This window comes from Elgaria multicarinata, chromosome 1 (assembly GCF_023053635.1).
Source record: "Elgaria multicarinata webbii isolate HBS135686 ecotype San Diego chromosome 1, rElgMul1.1.pri, whole genome shotgun sequence".
Lineage (NCBI taxonomy): Eukaryota > Metazoa > Chordata > Lepidosauria > Squamata > Anguidae > Elgaria > Elgaria multicarinata.
In genome coordinates, this window is record NC_086171.1 from 182,345,631 (window position 1) to 182,370,106 (window position 24,476).

Consider the following 24,476-nt stretch of genomic DNA (forward strand, 5'->3'; position numbering starts at 1 on the left):
CCCCGCAGCTTCTCAACCTCGGGAGTCGATTTACCAAGAGCACAGAACGCATAGGAATGGAGTTTGAGGGAATAGTGTCCGTGCGGAAAACGAACTCGTGAACCGCGGTTCCGCTTTTGCTAGTCAAGAACGCAACGGGAATATTTAGGGCATAGAAATCGATAGAAAATAATAGCGCTTCGACCACCATGGTTTCCTGTTTCACTTCATACTGTTCCAGAGTGAAAAGTTTCTGCAAACACATACAAGTGGAACAAATCGTGTCTACATTCCGTCGGGCGCCGGCACTGGGTGTACAGGGGGCGTTTGAGGAAGCGATGCAGGTGGTCATTTGACTAACTCTGCCTTTCTGTATTTTCTTACGTACTGCCGGATTTCAACATGATTGTGTGATGATTCTCCGAAATGAATTCACTTGAAATATCTGCATCGGTTGCTGCGTTTACTGTGTTCATCCTGATCACATGTGTGTTCATATTTCGTTTGCAGCCTCCTTTTCTTTTTTACTCGTTTATAAACACATTCAAAACAAGTTCCAGTGTTAGCGCCACTAAGTTACCCGGAATAACTTTTAAGAATCCCTTGCAAAGGAACATCAAATCGCTGTCTATTAGTTCTTTGCCGGAACCATAACTGATTGGCAGCAGTGCAATTTCTTTCCCCCAAAAAATAATTATCTTAATTACCGTCATTAAGGATAGAATACCAAATACATTTTCTTCTATCTGAGGAAGGTAGATGAACAGGTGCAACCGCCTAGGTGGCGTCAGAAATATAGGGCCATGCATCAGAAGCACAAAAAGTACTAAACTAATTACTTTAGCTGGAGACAAGACTTCCTGGGTGGTTTTGTTTCTTCTCGTTAGGTGGTGGAAAGCGACAGGTGTTCACAGGAGAATACGGGAAAACCCAGAACTTTGTTGTAGCTGTAATTTGACAGCAGCATATTTCCCCCTTCATAACAATAAAATAAAACTAAAACATTGTATTTTTTTATTTATTTATTGCATTTCTATACCGCCCAATAGCCGAAACTCTCTGGGCTGTTCACAAAAAATGTACAAGCAAATACAGGAGGTTGTGCTCTTTCAAACTCAGATCTTATTCTGTTACTTTCTAGCCAGGTTTAGAGCGCCCCCCAGTGGATTATCTGCTATTATTTTACCAAACTGCCACTGCTCGGCTGGTCTACACAGGCGCTTTACCCCAGGGGTAGCTTCAGAGAGAGCTGGACCATAAGGAAAGCTGAGTGAAGGAAGATAGATGCTTTTGAACTGTGGTGTTGTAGGAAAATTCTGAGAGTGCCTTGGACTGCAAGATCAAACCAGTCCATACTCCAGGAAATAAAGCCAGACTGCTCACTTGAGGGAATGGTATTAAAGGCAAAACTGAAGTACTTTGGCCACATAATGAGAAGACAGGATACCCTGGCTGGAGAAGAGGCTGATGCTAGGGAAAGTGGAAGGCAAAAGGAAGAGGGGCTGACCAAGGGCAAGATGGATGGATGATATTCTGGAGGTGACAGACTTGACCTTGGGGGAGCTAGGGGTGGCGACCGCCGACAGAAAGCTCTGGCGTGGGCTGGTCCATGAAGTCACGAAGAGTCGGAAGCGACTGAACGAATAAACAACAAGCTTCAGAGTGGCTGCAGGTGATCTTCCTGATGCAGCCGCCACTCCAAAGAGATCCAGGAGCAAAGCCCCAAAGCTCCGCGCTAAAAAAGTCGGGTACTTAACCCAACTTTTTTAGCTTGAAGCCAGGCTCCATGCCTCTGCAGAGCCTTTTTAAGAAAATAAAAATTAAGTGGGGGTTGGGGTTGGACAGGGAACTCCGGGCTCCACAAATTTTAAAGAAACGGGTGGGGGTGGGAGGAGAGGAATGGGACAGCCAGCTCTCCTCCCTCTGAACTCGCTCTGGCTGCCCCATTCCTCTCCCCACCCCCCGTGGGTTTTTTAAAAAAATAATCTAGATGTGAACCTTTGCACCTACAGATTAAACATTAAAAAAAAATATTGGGGAGGGAGGAATGGGGAACCCAGAGCGAGCTCAGAGGGAGGAGAGCTGGCTGCCCTGTTCCTCCCCTTTCCTCATTTCTGCCAGCAGTGGCAACTCTGAATTGGCCCTCCTTCCCATGCAGATGCTAGGAAGGAGCACCAAATCGGGAGCCTAGGGTCTCAGGGCGCAGACGCAAGGCCATCAAGATGGGGGCTGAGTGTTTCCAGACTCCTGTCTTGATGGCGGTGCTTTGGAGTTGCAAGGCACCTGGCTCCTGCACTTGCGGTCCTTCCTGGCATCTGCATGGGAAGAAACACAAGTGCGAACTTTCCTTGCTCTTTACAAATAAAAAACATTAAAATGGGGGGAGGAGAGGAATGGGGCCATTCCCACCCCCTTTTTTATTTTATTATCTGTATCTGCACAGCTACAGATGATCAAACTTTTTTCAAAAGGGGGAAGGAAGGCAGCTAGAGGAGGACGCAGGGAGAGGGATGCTGGGTGAACCACTTCTCCCTCTGACCTCCTGGCTGCACGTTCCTCTCCCCCTTTTTAATTTTTATTATCTGTATCTGTGCAGATACAGATAACAAAAAAATTTAAAAGGAGGGGGAGGAACGGCACCATTCCTCTCCTCCCCCCATTTTTATTTTTTACTTTTGCAGAGGTGCAGGGCCGCCCCCTTTCCTGTCCAGCCCATGGCAACCAATCAGGGGGCGCCATGGGCTGTGACAAGCCTCCGCTGCTAAAAAAAAAAAGTCGGGTTAAGTGCCCAACTTTTTTTCAGCGGAGTTTCCAGGGTTTGCCCCAGGCTGGCTTCACAGTGGCGGCTGTGTCATGTAGATGATGTGCTGCTACTGTGAAGCCACCCCGGGGCAAACCCTTCGTGTAGACATGAGGCTTTTTTGTGCAAGTACACTTTCTCATTCACGGAATTTTACAGGGCTCCTGGTGTTCAATTTATAGTCCCCCCATGTTTTCCCACCACTTCTTCCATCTTTTTTACTTATCGGGGGGGGGGAACCCTTTAAGGAGAAAAAAGAAGACTGAATAAACTGCACAATGCCTTTTGATTAGTAGCATTAGGAGCCCTCCATTTGGAAGCACCCGAAGACAATCACAGGGCTGAGTCAAGACATTTTGCTGCCTGAGGCAAAGGACAAGATGGCGTCTCCACTCGTTGCAGATGTAAAGGCAACCAGACTGAAATAGAATCCCACTGGTGACAGGACAGCATTTTCTTCAACACCTGAGGGTGATAGGTTACCTTAGGGAACCTAAGGCAGTCCACGCACAGCTCTCCCACTGTCCACCCCTCAGGGTTGGCCACCTGAGGTTCCTGTGTCACTCTGCCTAAGGTAGGACCAGCCCTGGATAATCTAGAAATTATCCAAGCCTATACTTCTTGGAATTGGGGGGCAGGGGGGCGGGAACAGTGTACATTTTCATCTTGGTCCAACTTATGTGCATTTTCATCTTGGTCTGAAGGTCCAACTTAATGTGGACAATTTTTACTATGCCTAAGTGCATTATTATCTTTTTTCAAACCATGGAGCTTTGGTAGTTGTGATAATAGATTCCATGAAATCTATATGTTACCTGAAATCAAGGATGCCTCTTACGTTTCATTGAGTTGTATTATACTGAAAGATGGGATTATTCTTCATTGACAGACAGATTTACAGGACTGCTGGCCATGAGGTGAAACAATGAGAACTTTCAAAGGAGTGAGACACGTCTGTAATGTCTGCAGATGTACCCTGCCAAGCACTTTTGGAAATATTAACTTCATGTATCCATTATCCTATAATAATCCAGTCACTAGTGGAGGCTGGTGGCTCTGCTTTTGGTGGGGCTGTGATTCCATTCTGGGTTTCAGTCTGAACCATCCAGAACTCTAATAAGCTATCCAAGATGCTAAACCCATTTTGGAGATAGGGTTAAACATCTTGGATAGCTCCTTTAGAGTTCTGGCTGGTTCTGACTAAAACCAAGAATGGAATCACAGCCCCACCCAAAGCAGAGCCACCAGCCTCCACTGGCAGTGACTCATTTTCAAATGTAAATGTCATAATTTGTATATTTTTTTAAATAAATAATAATTATATCCAGTACTTAAATAATAACATCAAATATTAACATTCAATTTATACTAACAATGTTATCTGATACAAAAAGGTGGAGAATGTTAGCTAAAGAATTGCAACTGGCTCATAAAATGCAATAATAGGTACACATTCAATACAAACCAGCAAAAGACACACATCGTGAGGAAACAGGCACATATGCCTGATTCTCTTGAAGAAAGTCCACCTTATTTATTTTTATACCGCCCAATAGCCAAAGCTCCCTGGGCGCTTCACCTGAACTTTGGGCTAAGTATGATTCAGACCGTGTGCAGTTCTGTTAATTGATACAGATGGAGGGTATCAGTTACATTTTATATGGAAATTTGTCCATTTTTATTCTTGGTCCATGAACCAACTTCATCTTTTGCTGTTGCAAAGGTTTGGCTGATTCCAGCACAATAGAGATCCACTTGTTTCTGAATCGGCACAACCTGGTTATTATTATTATTTATAATTATTATTATTATTATTATTATTATTATTATTATTTATATAGCACCATCAATGTACATGGTGCTGTACAGAGTAAAACAGTAAATAGCAAGACCCTGCTGCATAGGCTTACATTCTAATAAAACCATAATAAAACAATAAGGACTCTGCTCATGATCACCACTACACAAACATAGCAGTACTCAGATGGCTTATTCTGAATGTCCAGTTGTCGACATCAGAGGGACAACCAATGATGAAGCATGCAGAATGGGAGAGTACCTAGGCAGCGTAATCATTCGTGAAGTACTAATGCACCAGTCCCTATGAAGGACCCAGTCACAGCAACTACCTATTGCAGCTGCCCCCATATATTTCTCCACAGCCACCGAGGCTATGCAGGGACAGGGATGTTCACCATCCCTATGTCATACATAAAGATCACAAGAAAGAACTACAGCAGTGACCAATGCCGACAGCTGTCCTTGGAGCAGCCTGCACGGTGTGTACCCTTTGTTTTTGTGAAGGTGTCCTTCTTTCCAGAGTGCATGACAGACAGCACTATAACAGATGTAATAGAACCCTGCATGGAGATGCAACGAAAGTGTGTATGTGGGGGCAGGGGAGAGCTGCTCCTATTGTTTCCTTACCTTTCTGAGGCACAGAACATCTGCAGCAACAAGAAAGTGGACTACCCTGTCCGCCATGTTGCTTTCAGAACATATTCTATCATGGATGCTGTTCAATAAAAGCTTTGTCTATTTCACCTATATTTGTGTTATCATGGGGTTTAGCAGGAATGGGGTTATCCTCCACTACCTTACTTAATTAGGCCTGAGGCTATGCTTCCCAAACTACTGCTGGTGTGGAGATAAATTAGTTGGGAGGCTTGAGCAGAGGGACGGATAACAAGGTGGAAAAATAACCAGCAGAAACACATTTAGGATGCAATCCTATGCATGTTTAGATGGGGAAAAAGTTCCCCATGCTGGCTGGGGAATGCTGGGAGTTGTAGATTTTTTCCCCCCATCCGACATTCATAGGATTGCACCTTTAAGCCCTGCTGCTGGAATGTGCCATAATCCACAGATCTTTGGAGACCTATTTACTCACAGGTCTTTTGTTATATATAAGGAAATCAGAAACATCATGCCAGACATTGCTGTCATCATACAGGTAGGTCATGGATGATCGCAGTGATGGTTGTAGAGTGTGCCGGTGATATTCAAAGAGCCAGAAAACAATCCCAGAAAACAGAGCAGCAATAAGTGGGAAAGGATCATATTTTGGTTTTGGGATGTAACCCTTCTCCACTGCCACTCGAGATAAGCCAAACAGAATACGAGACAACAGGTACATGTTTATCTGTAGAAAGGAAATGAGTATTAGACAAGAAAGCATGGTTATTTCAAACAATCACCACTTTCGGAGATCACTAAGCTGGTTATGTCCAGTTCCTCCTGGAAGTAACTGCTCAGACCCTTAGGACATCTTCGGTGACCCTCCTCTAGAGGAGGAAAAAACTAAAGGAAATCAGGCAGGAGACTGCAAGAGAGAGGGCATGCTCCATAGTGGTGCCCCATTTATGGAATCCCCTCCCTAAAGTGGCCCATCTAACTCCTAAAGTATTATTTTTTCAGTGCCATGCAAATCCCCCAAGAGGTTCCCACCTTTAAAGGCAGTCTATAAATACAGAGTTGAGACAGCTATGGTCACCTTAGTGGATGATCTACGCCTGAGCATTGACAGGGGGAGTGTGTCCCTGCTGGTGCTTTTGGATGTCTCAGTGGCTTTCGATACCATTGACCATGGTATCCTTCTGGAATGACTGGGAGGTTTGGGAATTGGGGGCACTGTGCTTCAGTGGTTCCAGTCCTATCTCTTGGGGTGGTTCCAGATGGTGATGCTTGGGGATAGCTCCTCCTCAAAGAAGGAGCTGTTGTATGGTGTAACACAAGGTGCAATCCTATCCCCAATGCTGTTTAACATCTACATGAAACCTCTGGGAGAGATCATCCAGAGGCATGGGGCGGGGTGCTATTAGTTTGCCGATAACACCCAAATATACTTCTCTATGCCTTCGACAACAGCATCAGCTAAGGATAGTGTGTCTCCTCTGAATGAATGCTTGGAGGTGGTAATGGGCTGGATTAGGAAAAACAAACTGAAGCTGAATCCAGACAAGACGGAGCTGCTTACTGTCAATGGCCCCAACCTGGGTTTGGAGGTGTGTCAACCAGTTCTGGATGGGGTTACACTCCCCCTGAAAGACCGCGTTCGCAACTTGGGGGTACTCCTGGATCTGTTCCCCCAAATGACAGTTCAGATAGATGCGACAGTCAGGAGTGCCTACTATCAGCTTCGGCTGATATGCCAGCTGCGCCCCTTCCTAGAGTTGGAAGACCTAAAGATGGTAGTGCACGCGCTAGTAAATTCGGGGCTCGACTTCTGCAATGTGCTCTACATAGGGCTACCTTTGTGCCTAGTCCGGAAACTTCAACTAGTGCAAAATATGGCAGCCAGATTGGTCACCGGTACATCTAAGGGTGACCATATTACACCAGCTTTAAAATCATTACACTGGCTGCCAATTAGTTTCCGGGTGAAGTATAAAGTGTTATACTTTATACTTAAAGTATTTAAAGCCCTTCATGGTTTGGGTCCAGGTTACCTGCGGGATCACCTTCTCCCATACAATCCTCCCCCCACACTCAGGTCCTCTGGGAAGAATTTACTTCAGCCAGCAAAAACTAGATTAACAACTGTTACCCAGAGGACCTTCTCTGCTGCCGCTCTCAGACTGCGGAATGGCCTGCCGGGAGAGATCCGCCAACTCAACAGTCTTTCTGAATATAAAAAAGCAATAAAGACTGATCTCTTCCGGCAGGCCTACCCAATCAAATTTTAAGATGTCTGACTGGCTGTTATTTTAATAATATATTTAGATTGGGTTTTTAGATTGTTGGTTGTTTTATCATGTTCCTCATGATTTTAATTTTTGTGAACCACCCAGAGAGCTTTGGCTATTGGGCGGTATAAAAATTTAATAAATAAATAAATAAATAAAATATTAGTTTTTATATGTTTTAATCCATTTTATGTGTTTTATAATATTTTGCATTCCATGTTGCTCCCCGCCTCGATCCACAGGGAGAGGCAGGTAAGAAATTATTTTATTATTATTATTATTATTATTATTATTATTATTATTATTATTATTATTATTTAATTTGAAATACAGACAGGCCTTTCTTTACTCCAATTTTGGAGACTGAATTGTTAGATTTTATGGCTTTTTTATATATATGCAATGCTATTTGTCATGCTGTTCTGTATTGTATGTTATTCTTTGAACCATTCATTTTCTGTTTTATTCTTTGAACTATTCATATGGAATTTAATTCTTTTAACTACTTGTAATCTGCCCAGAAAACATTTGTTAATGGGTGGATTGAAAATTTAATAAATAAAGCAGTAAAGGGAAACTAGTGTTGCACTGAAGGTTTCCTTGGCCTATCTTCACCCGTAGACATTCAGCTATGGGATGGTATAGACATATAGAAATACAATAAAGGAAATGGAACTATAATCCATTATGAAGGATGTTGGGAAAATTTCTCCAACCTTTGCAGGGAGACCATGGAGGCAGCTATCCTTTTCCTCATACTCTCACCCTGGGAATTAACATACCCTTCTTCCCAGAGGCACTTGAGGCTCTAAAGGAAGTGCATGGCAGCACATGGCTATTAAAATGGGAGGGGCAAATAAAGGCCATCCTGTTCCCTCATATAATAGTAAGCATGCCTCCTAAATTTCAACCCACCCACCCTGCAACCATTCCTTTCTTGATATCAAGGAAAGATTTCACCAACACCCCCATGGCAAATGTTTGGATCAGCACTGGGGTGCAGTTAGCTAGGTTTTCTTTATTGTTTTCATAAGTTTCTGCTGGAAGTCCAGATACAGACAGAGCAACATGGATCACTCACATCGCTTGATTTTAATTTTGCATCAAATGAGCAGCAACATAAAATCAGGCGACGCACAAACACAAATGCTTACCTGGCTGTTGATACTGTGATTTTCCCCAAACCATAAGTAGCCGCCAACACAGCCTGCGAGGAAAGAATGAAGTGGAATCTCCTTTCCCTGAAGTTGCTTCTGTAGGGCCATCAGACCCTTGTATGTAAACACAAAGCATGCCAGATTTCTAGCATGAATGTAGGTGGCCCAAAGAATTCCTTTCAATTTCTTCCTGAAGCTGAAGAAATTAAGAAGCCAATTAAAACAACAACAACAAACCACAGCAAATTACTCATCTAACCCAAAAGGCAGAGGTTTTCTTTATGTTTCACTGTGTGCTTGAATTTTGGGGGGTGGGGAAAAAAGAGAGCCCCCCTTCAATGAAATCCACAAGCACCAAGCTGTCTCTTCCCAGTTTTAGTTAAATCATGTCTCCCCACACCCCTATAGCCTTCTAAAAACAGTAGTTACGGATGCTGTCACATCCTCTGGGATGTAAAAAAAAGGCTTTCCCCCCAAAACGAACCCCCTAATTTCAGCACTTGATCCAGCAAAAAGTGGTGTGTGTGTGTGTGTGTGTGTGTGTGTGTGTGAGAGAGAGAGAGAGAGAGAGAGAGAGAGAGAGAGACTGAGATTCAACAGGTGCAATAGATTTATTTATTTTTAATCTCATGCCCTTCTAACAACATAATTACTCCCAGACATTTAATGGCATATTATAGGGCATTTATGCCAGCTATTTGAACAGATCAATTATTCTATTGAAACTGTTTTTAGCTGTCTAAATGGTTTTAAATTTTGTACATTTGCATTTTGATCCTGTATTTTATGCTGTATATTATTATCTTACGAATTGTTGTAAACTGCCCAGAGAGGTATAGAAATAAAATAAAAAAATAAAAAAATAGAAACATAATTCAAGAGGTGCTCACAAATGTACCTTCCACGTCCGATGAGAAATGCCATCAGGAAAGCATGGGGGGCACGGATTTTTGCTCCATAACTATGATAAGGAAAGAAACAAACAAGACTTACACACATGTCCACACAGCATTTTCCAATATTATTTTGATCTTTGAATCCAGTTATTGGATAACTTGTCTCATTTGCCCTAAAGCAGTCAGCTGTTGTCAGTACAGCTCTTGGACCGCAAAACATCGAGAGTATAATCTCTTATCTCTGGAGTAACATACACTGACAGAGCATATGAGCTATACAACCTTTTTTTTTGGAGGGGGTGTTACTCTGCTCTCACCGTTCTGCATAGAAGGATTGAACTTGATCTATGGATGCTTCCAAACAAAGGGCTCCTAAATGCATTTTCCCAGTAAGAAAAGAAGCAGCAGCAGTAGCGGATTGTGATTTCTGACGATGTCAACAGAATCCCCTGTAAAATTCTGTGAATGAGGCAGGTTGATGTTGTGATGAAACCTTCATTTGAAAGCACCCAATGTCTTTGATTTGCAACCCTCCCCTGTTTTCCCACTGTTTCTTCTCTTTTTTCTTAAAAAAATATGTTGGGGAGGGAAAGACAAACTACCTATACAGTGACTTTTGATTGGTAGTGCTAAGAGCCATTGGTAGCACTATGTAGTATTTCACAATTTATTTATTTTTAAAAAACATCAATATATCTGGAAAAGTGTTTTAGTTCTAATTAAAAAATTGTGATAAAATGATGCCCACTGCAAGCAAAGGGTATTTAGTGAATATTTGCTGAGTTGTGATAGCTTCAGTCATCTGATGTCACCACCAATGTCAAAACTATGTTTGTTTAAAAAGACAAAATATTCACACTAAGGGCATGGAATATAGTGGGATGTACAAACGAAAATACACAAAATATCCCCCAATAGTGTGAAAAATCAATTGCAATTCCTCTTGTAGCTTAGAGTAAAAGAGCAATGATTTATTAGCACTATGAGTCATCAGTCTGGAAGCACCCTGTGTTTGTGTGTGTGCATGGGGGGCTGGGTAGAGCGAGTTTCATTTCTGCTTTTCATGTATCTTCTAAATACAGATAAATCTTTCCAGAAAATAACAACACCATTGATATAAAAGGGTCCATTAATCCCATTGCCTTGCTGATAACTCTCATCCTTACGCTGACAGTTCTGAAGTGGAATTCAGTGATTTTACATACAGCATAATCCCATGCATGTTTAAGCAAAAGTAAATCCCAACATGTTTAGCAAGACTTACTCCCTGGTAAGAATCTTTAGAATTTCAGCCTTAGGAACGGGTCTGACTCCCAATTGGATCCTGAAGCTTAGATTAATTTGAATGCTCCCTAGTTTACGATCTGGATATCAGTAGATCAACCTTCCTTTAACTGCCTTGCAGCTGTAAGAACAGCCGCCTTACCATGGGTTCATCTAAGGCACTAGTGCCTCCTCCAGTCTTTCCCAACCTGGTGCCCTTCAGATGTTTTGTACTCACATCATTCCTTATCTATTGGTTATGCTGGCTGGAGCTGATGGAAGTTGAAATCCAAAACTTCTAGATGGCACCAGGTTGGGGAAGGCTGCATTGACAGGTAGCAGTTCTCCAGGAGTTTCAGACAGGGTTCTCTGCCCGCCCATCTTCAAGTTCCCAAGGAACCGGATCCTTACAGTAACACTCCCTCTAACACGCCATTGAAAAATCGAAGTGAGCCACCGAGCCACAACAAGCCCGCCCTTTATAGCAAGACACGGGTGGACTCCTGACATACATTTATTTATTCATTTATTTTAGCTGATGGAGAAAACACCCGACGGCAACCTCGAAACCTTAGGGGAAAAAACAGCGGCCTCAAACCGGTGGCAAAGCTCGGGGTGCCTAGGTCTGATTCCCCCTTAGCCACCCTTCCACAGCTTCTAGTTTAGGGTGACCATATGAAAAGGAGGACAGGGCTCTTGTATCTTTAACAGTTGCATAGAAAAGGGAATTTTAGAGGGGTCATTTGTATATATGGAGATCCTGGTGAAATTCCCTCTTCAGCACCACAGTTAAAGCTGCAAGAGCTATACTACAGTGACCAGATTTAAAAGAGGGCAGGGCACCTGCAGCTTTAACTGTTGTGATGAAGAGGAAATTTCCCCAGGTTCCCCATATATACAAATGACACCTGCTGAAATTGCCTGTTAAAGATACAGGAGCCCTGTCCTCCTTTTCATATGGTCACCCTATTCTAGTTCACTTTCCTCCACCTAGCGCCCATTCTCCTCCGAGAAAGATGGAAGTTGTAGTCCAACACATCGGGTTGGTTTTTTTTTAAAAAAGGCTGTTCTAATTGGATGAGTGCCCTCCTCTCCCAGTCTATCTAACCCAGTACAAAGGCTTCGCCCCTGATTTGGGAAGGAAGCCTTTAAGCGTCGCGCCTGGGCTGCACCGAGTGGGGCTCCCGCCGCAGCCCGCCTTACACTACTCCGTTGCGGAAGCCCTTGACAAGGGCCAGCGCCGCGTGGTATCTGCGCTGCTGCAGCAAGGAATTGACGGCGTCGAGCCAGGTCCGGAGCGTCGCCTCGGCAGCCATGGGGGCCGCACACAGTCGCCACTTTCCCATCCTACGCATTTTCTCGGCTGTTAATAAACAGCCCAAGTCACAGAGGGCGGGGCAGCAGCACACCTCCTAAGTAGCGGGCCTCTCCTCCGCCTCCTCGGGCTAAGCAGGCAAGCTAGTTCTTAACATCCCAGCCCCCTTGGCGCCCTCTGCCTGTTCCGACGTGCGACAAGTGGAAGCTCGTGGTTCCTATTTCAGTGGAGAGTGTGTGTAAGTGAGTGAATCCGCTCTGTATTCATTCAGAGGGGATAGCATTTTACTTACTTATTGCATTTATATCCCGCCGTTTTTCCTCCAAGGAACCCAAGGCGGTGTACATCCTCCTCGTCCTCTCCATTTTATCCTCACAACAACCCCGTGAGGTAGGTTGGGCTGAGAGTCAGTGACTGGCCCAAAGTTACCCAGTGGGTTTCCATGGCCGAGTGGGGACTAGAACCTGGGTCATCCGACTCCTAGGCTGACACTTGAGTCGCTACACACTTTGGGTAGCTCCTTTAGAGTTCTGACTGGAACCCAGAGCACATTCACAGCCCCACTGACGTCGGAGCCACCAGCCTCCATTACCTTCAACAGCCCTTGGTCCTGTACAATCTCTTCCCAGCCACCAGCTAGCTGTATGGAGAGGGGAGGGGGCTGTAGCAGTGAAACGTTGGTGCTCCTGCAGGTGATGTTTCTTGGAATTTGAGTCCACAGATGGTAGCAGCCATGGATAGCCTTATCGTCCATGGATTTGTCCTCTTGCTTCCATTGAATTCAAGTTAGTATACTTTGGGTTCCCAGGCAGAGTCTCCCATCCAAGCAATGGTTGGCCCCAGAGATGTTTAATTGTAGGAAGACTGCTGCATCATGTGTCCTCCTGGATCCTGAATATAGCCCTGGAGCTCAACACTGTTGAGTGTGCCAACTTATTCTCTTGAAAAGCAAGTGCTTTTATCAGCTTATGTTGATATACCCTTATCTAGACAGAGATAGCCTAGCTACAGTTATCCACGCTCTGATAACCTCTCGTTTGGATTACTGCAATGCGTTATACGTGGGGCTGCCTTTGAAAATGGTCCGGAAGCTTCAGCTGGTACAAAACAGAGCAGCCCGTTTACTAACAGGGACTGGCCGGCGAGATCACATTACGCCAGTCTTTTTACAATTTTATTGGCTTCCAGTCCAGGACTGGGCCTGATTCAAAGTGCTGGTATTGACATTTAAAGCCCTTAACGGTTTGGGGCCAGGTTATTTGAAGGAACGCCTCCTCCCATATGTACCTGCCCGGACCTTAAGATCATCCACAGGGGCCCTTTTCCGTGAGCCCCTGCCAAAGGAAGTGAGGCAGGTGGCTGCTAGGAGGAGGGCTTTCTCCACTGTGGCACCCCGGTTGTGGAATGAGCTCCCCAGAGAGGTCCGCCTGGCGCCTACACTGTACTCCTTTCGTCGCCAGCTGAAGACCTTTTTATTCTCTCAGTATTTTAACACTTAATTTTAACTTAAATTTAAATTTTACTGTTTTAACTCTGTATTTTAATCTTATATCAATTTTGCTGCGTGGTTTTATCCTGGTTGTGATTTTTATACTGTATTTTGTATTGGTGCTTTTAACCTGTTGGCTGTTTTATTATGGTTTTAATTTTTGTGAACCGCCCAGAGAGCTTCGGCTATTGGGCGGTATAAAAATGTAATAAATAAGTGCTTGAAATAAAACTTATCAGGTTGTGCTTTTATACTGTATTTTATATAATGTTTTATACTGTTTGTTTTATACTTTGAATGGTTTTAATTTTTGTGAACTGCCCAGGGAGCTTCGGCTATTGGGCGGTATAAAAATTCAATCAATCAATAAACTCTGCGATGTTACATCTTGGATAGCCAGATGAACACATACAGATACTCAGATGAAGTGCTGTAGCCATCAACTGAAGGCTATGCATTCGTAAATGTAAACCAACATTAGTCCATGGGCCAAGAGCTAAAAATTGACATACTGGTATCATGTAAGGTGCCAAAATTCCATTATGATTTTTTGAAAGGTGTGAACAAAGTGTCCAATTTAAAACTGCATTAGAAAGTTAATGAATTCTCTTCCAAATAACTAATTGCAATGATGACCTTATCTGTTACCATTTCTGTGGTAAAAGCCATATGTCAGGAAAGTTAAATTTCCTCTCATTTCTATACAGTTTACTGCACATGACATGATACCTGATCTAGATATGCATTTAAAGGCTACTAGGCAATTGTGGGGTACTCTTTTACCATTACAAGAAGCCATAGTTGAGTAGAAAGAACATTTCCCTGCCTCTGTTGAATACCTTTTCTGCCACCCAACAGAGCTTAACAGAGTTCTCCAGGCCTATTACATGCTGGCTCTAAGGACACTGTAGATCCACCTGTAACACATTTGCTAGGCAGAGACTTAAATTGCAGTGATACAGCAGGTGAATCAAGGGAGGCATCCAAAGCACAGCCTGTTCTAGTTTTCTTGGATGAATTTCAAGTGGTAAAATTCAGGGATGTTGACGAGGTGCTTGGGAAAGTTTGCACAACTACTTCCATACTGAATCCTTGCCCCGCCCTGGCTTATAAAGGATCAGCCAACTGGACCAGGGAGGCGATTAAAGCTTCCTTGTGAGAGGGTGTGGTCCCTTGCCTTCTGAAAGAGGTGGCAGTGAAATCACTCCTCTCTGAACCTGGAAGATCTTAACTTTAGGCCTGCGGCAAATTTTCCTTTCTTGGGCAAAGCCCTTGAGTGGGTGGTGATCAATCAGCTCTAGACACTTTTGGATGAAACTGATTATCTGGATCCATTTCAGTCAGGTAGGCCAGGTGTCAGGTATAGGATTCAGCAAGCCTTGCAGGTGGTAAGTATATTTAATTAGAACTGGTTTGGTGTGTTGGAGTCTGAGCAGGCTTATCTCTGTCAGAGTTCTCAGGAAAAGTATAGAAGGAAGTGCTTTCTCTCCCTCGGCCTTGGGACTGTAAGACTTCTCTGGGAAACTGATAGATACTCAGATTGTGGCATCATCTTGGTGGGCTGAGCAGTGCCAAACTGTTTGGACAAGGCATGATTTACAGGCCAGAGGCCCTGTCTGCCAAGTAGTTTTGAACAGGCCCATGCATCCCTTTATAAGCTGGAGCAAAGGCGAGGACCCTTTGTTAGGATCATCTTTTGACTCATAGCCTCAAATTCCTTCCTGTTTGTGTTTATCACCATTTGGGACTTTGAAAGCACTTGGCACATGGACTCTCTCCTATCTGGACTTTGGATTTTTAAGAACTGAGCCATGAAAAGTACTGTGAGGCTTTTCACAGACTTGAACTCTTGTTTGTTGTGGATTGCATGTATTTGTCCATCAACCGCTCGGTGTAAGGGTAGACGGGTTGATTTTTGTTGTTGGACTTTTTCTCTGCACACTCAGGTGGCAGGGAGTTCTTGTGCCTGAGATTTTTACAACACTGGATTTTTACTCTCTCTAAGTCATTGTAGCCAAACAAAAGCCTCCAGCCTCAAACAATCTCTCTGTCTCTACCTGCAAAAGTGTCCTGACAGTCCAGCCGGGCTGTGCACTTGTACCCTGTAGTTAGGGGTAAGGTGCCGATTCCCTCTCGTGTCTTTATTAATCTTATCCCCGCTATCCTCCCGTCCTTGCTTCACATCATTAATTCTTCTCTGTCCTCTGGTTCATTTCCTTCTGCTTTTAAACATGCTACAGTCTCTCCCATTCTCAAAAAACCCACTCTTGATCGACCAACCCTGTCTAACTACCGACCTGTCTCTCTCTTGCCCTTTGTCTCAAAGATCCTGGAACGTCTGGTCTACTCTCGTTGTCTTGACTTTCTCTCTAATAACTCTGCTCTGGATCACTTTCAATCTGGCTTCCGTCCTTTGCATTCCACTGAAACAGCCCTTACCAAGATCACCAATGATCTTCTTACTGCCAAGTCTAAAGGCCATTATTCCGTTCTTATTCTCCTTGATCTAACCGCAGCCTTTGACACGGTTGATCACGATCTTCTCTTAGATTCCCTCCATGACCTTGGACTCTGTGGCTCTGTCTATAACTGGTTTGCCTCCTATCTAGAGGGTCGCTCTTTCAGCGTGTCGGCTAACGGCAGCTCGTCCTCCTCTTTTCCCCTTTCAGTTGGGGTTCCGCAAGGCTCGGTGCTTGGCCCGTTGTTGTTCTCTCTATACATGCTGCCCTTGGGTAAGCTTATCCAATCTCACGGCCTCCAATATCACCTGTATGCCGACGATACACAATTATATCTCTCATCTCCGGAACTTTCTCCTGATGTTCACGATCGTATCTCGGCATGTCTCTCAGATATCTCAGCCTGGCTGCTTCATCGTCGTTTGAAACTTAACATGGCAAAGACTGAATTGCTTGTTTTTCCTCCTAAACCTTCTCCTCACCTCTCATTCTCTCTTACTGTCAACGATGTCACGCTTACTCCGGTCACGGAAGCTCGTAGTCTTGGCTTTATATTTGACTCCTCGCTCTCCTTTACTCCTCACATCGAGGCAGTAGCTAAATCCTGTCGTTTCTTCCTGTATAATATTGCCAGGATTCGATCATTTTTGTCTGTCTCTTCTGCCAAGACTCTCGTTCACGCACTGGTTATCTCTCGGTTGGACTACTGCAACCTTCTTCTCTCTGGCCTTCCTTTGTCTCACATCAGTCCGCTGGTCTCTGTCCACCACTCTGCCGCTAAGATCATCTTCTTGGCCCGCCGCTCTGACCATGTCACTCCACTTCTGAAATCTCTTCATTGGCTTCCAACTCACTCCAGAATCCAATATAAACTTCTCCTGCTGACCTTCAAAGCTCTTCACGGTCTAGCTCCTGCCTATCTCTCTTCTCTCATCTCACACTATCGCCCCGCTCGTGCTCTCCGCTCCTCTGATGCCATGCTTCTCGCCTGCCCAAGTACCTCTACTTCCCTTACTCGGCTTCGTCCTTTTTCTTCTGCTGCCCCTTACGCCTGGAACGCTCTTTCAGAACACTTGAGAACTACCAACTCAATCACTGCTTTTAAAACTCAGCTAAAAACTTTTCTTTTCCCTATAGCCTTCAAATATTGAGTTTGTTCTGACTCTATACTGTTTAGCTTCACCCTACCCGGTGCCTGTTTACACTTCCCTGTGCCTGTTCGCATTCTCCTTCCCTCTTTATTGTTTACTACAACTTATTAGATTGTAAGCCTACGCGGCAGGGTCCTGCTATTTATTGTGTTATCTGTACAGCACCATGTACATTGATGGTGCTATATAAATAAAATAAATAATAATAATAATAATAATAATAATAATAATAGCTTATAGCTTGGTCATGTCCAGTGATTCTTGTTTTAAAAATCCTCCACTGCCAGCCACCTCTGCCTGCACCAACACTGGACTCTGATATACTCTTCAAAGTGTCTGTGTGGAATGCCAGCCTCTCAGGACTAAGCTACAGCCATCTTTGAGTTGTGTCTTCAGTCTAACTTTGTCTCTAAGAGATATGCCAGCCAAAGCCACAAATCTATTTTTCTCTGACACACAGTTCAAATGTTCTGCATTGCATGCCAGCAGTGCAGACAGAGCCTAGCTTGCAAGTTCACAAAGTGAAGTGGAAGGGAAGGGGTAGCAAAGCAAAGCAATGGCATGCCAGGTTCTGAAAGTCATTTCAGACTTTGAAGTTCTGGGAAGGAAACTGAAGAACTTTGGGGCCCAGGTAGTTTTCTCATCCATCCTCCCGGTTCTTGGAAGAGGATTAGAAAGGGAAAGAAAAATACTCCGGATGAACGACTGGCTTCGAAGGTGGTGCCGTCGTAAGAGTTTTGGATTCTGGGACCACGGGCTATGCTACTTGGAACATGGACTGCTGGCAAGGGATGGGTTGCACCTCACAAGGGTTGGAAAGAATGAATTCGGCCACAGCATGAAGAACTTGATCAGGAGGGCTTTAAACTGAATCTTACGGGGGTGGGAGACGTAAATTTTGAGGCAACAATGGATGAGGGCCAATGCACCAAAGTATAGAGAACAGCTCCAACAGTGTCCCAAAATAGTGTCTGCAACAAGGTAGGAACAAAGCCAGACTATAAAACACATGGTCTTCGATGTCTATATACTAATGCCCAGAGCATGGGAAACAAACAGAATGAACTTGAACTCTTATTACATGAAGGCAAATACGATTTGATAGGTATAACTGAAACTTGGTGGGATGACTCCCATGACTGGAATATAGCAATTGAAGGATATAACTTGTTCAAAAAGAACAGAAGAAATAGAAAGGGAGGTGGAGTTGCACTGTATGTTAAAAATACCTATCCCTGCACAGAAATACAGGCGGATGAGACTGGGAGCCCAGTCAAGAGCGTCTGGATTAAAATAAATGGGGCTAGGAATAAAAAGAACATGATAATCGGAGTCTACTACCGACCACCCAATCAAGGAGAAGACGAGGACGAAACTTTTGAGAAACAAATTGCCAGTGTTTCAAGGAAGTGTGATGTAGTAGTGATGGGGGACTTTAATTACCCTGATATCTGTTGGGAGACCATTACTGCCAAAAGCGGCCCTTCCAAGAAATTCCTGACATGTATGGGTGATAACTTTCTCCTACAGAAAGTGGTGGAAGGAACTAGAGGATCGGCAATCTTTGACTTGTTATTGACCAATAGGGATGACTTAGTGGATAAAGTGGCAGTTACGGGAACTCTGGGGGAAAGTGACCATGTCATACTTGAATTCTTGATTATGAAGGAGACAAAAGTCGAGCGTAGCCATACACGTACTCTGGATTTTAGGAAAGCTGATTTTAATAAACTCAGAACTATAATAAGTAAGGTCCCGTGGCAAGGGAGCCTAATGAGAAAAGGAGTGCAGGATGGGTGGGAGTATTTAAAAAATGAAATTTTAAAGGCACAGTTACAAACAATTCCAACAGGGAGAAAAGATAGAAGACAACAGAGGAAACCAATGTGGCTCCACAAAAAGCTTAGAGATGACCTGAAAACAAAAAGGGATACATATAGGAAGTGGAAGGAAGGCCAGGCTACAAAAGAAGAGTACAGACAAGTGGCGCAGAAGTGCCGAAATGGCGTCAGGAAGGCTAAAGCTGTGAATGAGCTGAGATGAGTGAGGGATGCTAAAAGCAATAAAAAGGCTTTCTTCAGATACGTGAGTAGTAAAGGACAGAGGAAAGAAATGGTGGTTCAACTGCTTAATGAGGATGGCAAATTGATAACAGACGACAAAGAAAAGGCTGAAGTGCTCAATTCCTACTTTGCCTCGGTCTTCTCCCAAAAGCGGGTCTATGACCCCCCTGGAAAAAGTGAAGCAGAAGTTGAGGGGGCAGGACTGCAGTTTGAGATTGATAAACAAATGGTCAAAGAACACCTAATTTCCTTGAATGAGTTTAAATCTCCAGGGCCCGATGAACTGCATCCAAGAGTAATGAAGGAGCTAGCAGAAGAACTCTCAGAACCTTTGTCTATTATCTTTGCAAAATCATGGAAGACGTGAGGTGCCAGACGACTGGAGGAGGGCTAACGTTGTCCCTATCTTCAAAAAGGGCAAAAAGGAGGAACCTGGGAACTACAGACCAGTCAGTCTGACATCCATCCCTGGGAAAATTCTGGAGCAGATTATAAAGAAGTCAATCTGTAAACACCTTGAAATCAATGCAGTGATTACTAGAGCCAACATGGATTTGTCAGGAACAAATCTTGTCAGACTAATTTGATCTCATTTTTTGATAGGATAACCTCCCTTGTAGACTGTGGGAATGCTGTGGACATCATATATCTTGACTTCAGCAAAGCTTTTGACAAAGTACCACATGACATTCTGATTAACAAACTAGCTAAAAGTGGGCTAGATGGAACAACTATTAGGTGGATTCACAGTTGGCTACAGAATCGGACTCAAAGAGTACTTATCAATGGAACCTTCTCAAACTGGGGAGAGGCAACGAGTGGGGTGCCGCAGGGCTCAGTCCTGGGCCCAGTGCTCTTCAACATTTTTATTAATGATTTGGACGAGGAGGTGCAGGGAACGCTGATCAAATTTGCAGATGACACAAAATTGGGTGGGATAGCTAATACCCTGGAAGACAGAAACAAACTTCAAAGTGATCTTGATAGGCTGGAGTGCTGGGCTGAAAACAACAGAATGGAATTTAATAGGGATAAATGCCAAGTTCTACATTTAGGGAATAGAAACCAAATGCACAGTTACAAGATGGGGGACACTTGGCTCAGCAATACTACAGACGAGAAAGATCTTGGAATTGTTGTAGATCGCAAACTGAATATGAGCCAACAGTGCGATATGGCTACAAGAAAGGCAAATGCTATTTTGGGCTGCATTAATAGAAGTATAGCTTCCAAATCACGTGAGGTACTGGTTCCTCTCTATTCGGCCCTGGTTAGGCCTCATCTAGAGTATTGTGTCCAGTTCTGGGCTCCACAATTCAAGAAGGATGCAGACAAGCTGGAGCGTGTTCAGAAGAGGGCAACCAGGATGATCAGAGGTCTGGAAACAAAGCCCTATGAAGAGAGACTGAAAGAACTGGGCATGTTTAGCCTAGAGAAGAGAAGATTGAGGGGAGACATGATAGCACTCTTCAAATACTTAAAAGGTTGTCACATAGAGGAGGGCCAGGATCTCTTCTCAATCCTCCCAGAGTGCAGGACACGGAATAACGGGCTCAAGTTAAAGGAAGCCAGATTCCAGCTGGACATCAGGAAAAACTTCCTGACTGTTAGAGCAGTGCGACGGTGGAATCAGTTACCTAGGGAGGTTGTGGGCTCTCCCACACTAGAGGCATTCAAGAGGCAGCTGGACAACCATCTGTCAGGGATGCTTTAGGGTGGATTCCTGCATTGAGCAGGGGGTTGGACTCGATGGCCTTGTAGGCCCCTTCCAACTCTGCTATTCTATGATTCTATGACATCTACAGCAACAGGGCACCCTCAAAGATGAGATCCTCTCTCGACTGGCACCTCACTGTTGGTTGTGAGAGCTTTTCTCTAGGGATGACTTCATTGCCCATGATGTGAAACTCTGAGAAAAATGCATCTGGCCTGTTCTGTTTTTCCCTTTGGGCTACTTTAACTGACCTCTCCTTTCCCACATTTTGATCTGTGGATGCCCCGCCTCTGCGGAGCTCCAGTTGCCCGCCTGTCCACCAAATCGGCAATAAGAAAGGTGCGCTACCCACCCAGTACTTCTTAGCTAAAAACTGGAGATCCCCTTGAAGTCAAGGGCTGAAACTGATCAAGGTGTAAGACTCCAAAGAGGATATTTGATAACCTGAGTTTGAAGGGTATGGCTCCTGTGTTTTGTTTAAATAATTTTAAAACCTTGAACTTTTTTTAAAAAACCTAAAAATCAAGGGATGAACAGATCTGTTTCAAATCTGGCATGGCTAAAGCCCTCCTTAAGATCTATCATGGTGCCAATATTCTTCTCTTTATCTTTAAAAATGACAACGCTGTAAGCATTTTTGTCAATTCCCATTAATTATAATGGAGAGGTTATTAGAAAACAGTGATGGAAGATTTGACAAAGTGGAACAATTGAGCTGCTTTGAAAGTTGAAGCAGAGCAGCCCCTCAATGGAGCTTTGCTTTGAATTTTGAAGCGGAGCAGAGCTGCTTTGCACAGTTGTATGGGTTACCAACGTGTGGCCATGTTTGGACTAGCTCCCTTGGGATGGTTTGTTAAACCTTCCAAGAATGTCCTATTGTGATTCCCTAGAGCAGAGCTTTCCCAACTTTTCATGTTGGCGACACTCTTTTTAGACATGCATCATTTCGCAACACAGTAATTCAGTTTTACTAGCAAACCGGAGGTTAAACTAACCCCTTATAAGAGATACGGACACATACATAAATTGTAATAACGAAATGTATGGGGACACAACATATCTCATGAAAACTTTTCATTTATATTTTTAAAAATATATGATTTGCAAGATAACATACATTTCCAAGACTTTTCACATTGAACCAATTTTGTCGAGCTGCGATCAAGTGGCGGTTGAGACGGTGGTCTATCAAAAAACTGGACCCATGGAATTTCTCGAACACGTCACTTCAGGTGCAGCCGCGTCACCGGAAGTGACGTGGAATCAGCTGTTTCGACCCGATTATGCATACTGCGCATGTGCAGTACCTGTATGATCCCTCGACCGTGGTGTGCATACACGGATACAATGGAAGGGGAATATACTAGTGCACCATACTAATTGGCACCTTTGCTGTGTAAAAATGCTTGCAAGTTGGTATTGCTTATTTCACATAGACTCAGAGGTTTCTCGTTACGTTCACGTGACACACCTACACACTGCAGCTGACACACTAACGTGTCGTGACACACAGTTTGGAAAGCTCTGCCCTAGAGGATCATATCAGGAATCTTTCCCCTCCTTTGCTTGGGTTTGGAACCGTTGAAATGGCAACTGGGAAACCAGGTTGTTATTGTAGTGACTAGCATTTTGACTGTATGTTATCTTGAAGCTTAAAGCTTTCTGACCATCTATCAGCTTTAAGTATTTTTGATGTGTGAAATCATTAAGCTTTTCACTGTGGGATTTCCTCCATAAAAGTCTCACTGATTGGGTGTCCCATGTCAGTTTGCCAGCAAGTGTCAATGCCAGAGGGAATGGGAATTCACGACACGAGGTTTCAGCATGGAAATAGTCTTAAGTCACTTTGACCTATGATGACTTATATTGGGAGAGAGACATGGAGACCCTATTGATACTCCTGGATTTCTTGCAGGCTTTTGATATCATCAACCATAGTATCCTTCTGGGGCAACTGGGAGTGAGAGGTATTGCATTGCAGTAGTTCTGCTCCTAATTTGATATCCAGCTTCAGAAGATTATTACTCGGCCCCATGGATTCTCTAGCATGGGGTTCCTCAGGGGTCGGTTTTGTCCTCCATGCTATTCAACGTCTACATGAAACCACTACGTGGGGTTGTCCAGAGTTTGGGAGTGTGTTGAGGGCATGCAGCTCTACTACTTCTTTTCATTATCCTCAGGTGACGTGTGGTTGTGCTAAACCAGTGCCTAGCTGCGACAATAGACTGGATGAGGGCTAATAAACTGAAGCTCAATCCAGACAAATGGGTGGTTCCTCTAACCAAATGGAGGGTGTTAACCTGTTCTGGAAGGGGTTGCACTCCCCTTGAAGAAGCAGATACATGGCTTGGAGGTTCTCCTGGAGCCACCTGTCACTTGAGGCTCAGTCGGCCTCAGTGGCACAGATTACCTTCTACCTATCTGGACAAGGATAACTTAGTTTCAGTAATCTATACTCTGGTAACCGTCAAATTAGATTACTGCAATGCATTCTATGTGGGGCTGCCCTTGAAGACTGTCCAGAAGCTTCAGCTTGTGCAAAATGTGGCAGCCAGATTAATAACTGGGACCAGAAGACCTGTGTATGTAACACCAATTCTGGCCCATTTGCACCAGCTGCCTGTACGTTTCTGAGCCTGATTCAAGGAGCTGGCTTTAACCTATAAAGCCTTACATAACAGTGCCTCATGTCTTTTCCTTGGCTGAACTTCAGCATTAAAGGTAAAAAAAGTAAAAATAAATAAAAAGCCAGAAGCTCTTTTTTTAATTATGTCTCCCCTTCCCGCTCTGCTGCAATACCCATTCAGTAGTGGAGGCTAGTGGCTCTGACGTCAGTGGGGCTGTGATTCCGTTTCAGTCAGAACAAGCCAGAACTCTAGAGTAGGGTGACCATATGAAAAGGAGGACAGGGCTCCTGTATCTTTAACAGTTGTACTGAAAAGGCAATTTCAGCAGGTGTCATTTGTATAGATGGGGAACCTGGGGAAATTTCCTCTTCATCACAACAGTTAAAGCTGCAGGTGCCCTGCCCTCTTTTAAATCTGGTTGCTTTAGTATAGCTCCTGCAGCTTTAACTGTGGTGCTGAAGAGGGAATTTCACCAGGATCTCCATATATACAAATGACCCCTCTAAAATTCCCTTTTCTATGCAACTGTTAAAGATACAAGAGCCCTGTCCTCCTTTTCATATGGTCACCCTACTCTAGAGGAGCTATCTAAGTGCTGAACCCAATCCCCAAAACAGGTTCAGAACCTTGGGTGGCTCTTTTAGAGTTCTGACTGAAACCCAGACAGGATTCACTCCCCGGTGACATCGCAGCCTCCACCGCCATCTCCTATACATGCCTGTGATAACCCTCTCCGCCCCTCCCCACCTCCATGTAATTGAACTCACACACTCACATCCCGCCCTCCACGACGTGCCAATAGGCAATGCAGATGCCAGCAGGCCCGCCCCCTTCCCGCTTTCCCATAGAGCGGCTATTCCTTCAGCCAGCCTCCCCTC

The 24,476-nt window shown here is 44.1% G+C and overlaps 1 protein-coding gene across 1 annotated transcript; it reads right to left on the reverse strand.

The window, feature by feature from the left end:
- Window positions 1–5,657: 5,657 nt before the first annotated feature.
- Window positions 5,658–12,096, reverse strand: LOC134394447 (peroxisomal membrane protein 4-like). The gene is made up of 4 exons (XM_063119921.1): window positions 11,984–12,096; window positions 9,520–9,582; window positions 8,619–8,817; window positions 5,658–5,921 (listed from the first exon to the last, which is right to left on the reverse strand). The coding sequence occupies exons 1-4, from the start codon at window positions 12,094–12,096 to the stop codon at window positions 5,658–5,660; spliced, it is 639 nt and encodes a 212-aa protein (XP_062975991.1).
- Window positions 12,097–24,476: the final 12,380 nt, after the last annotated feature.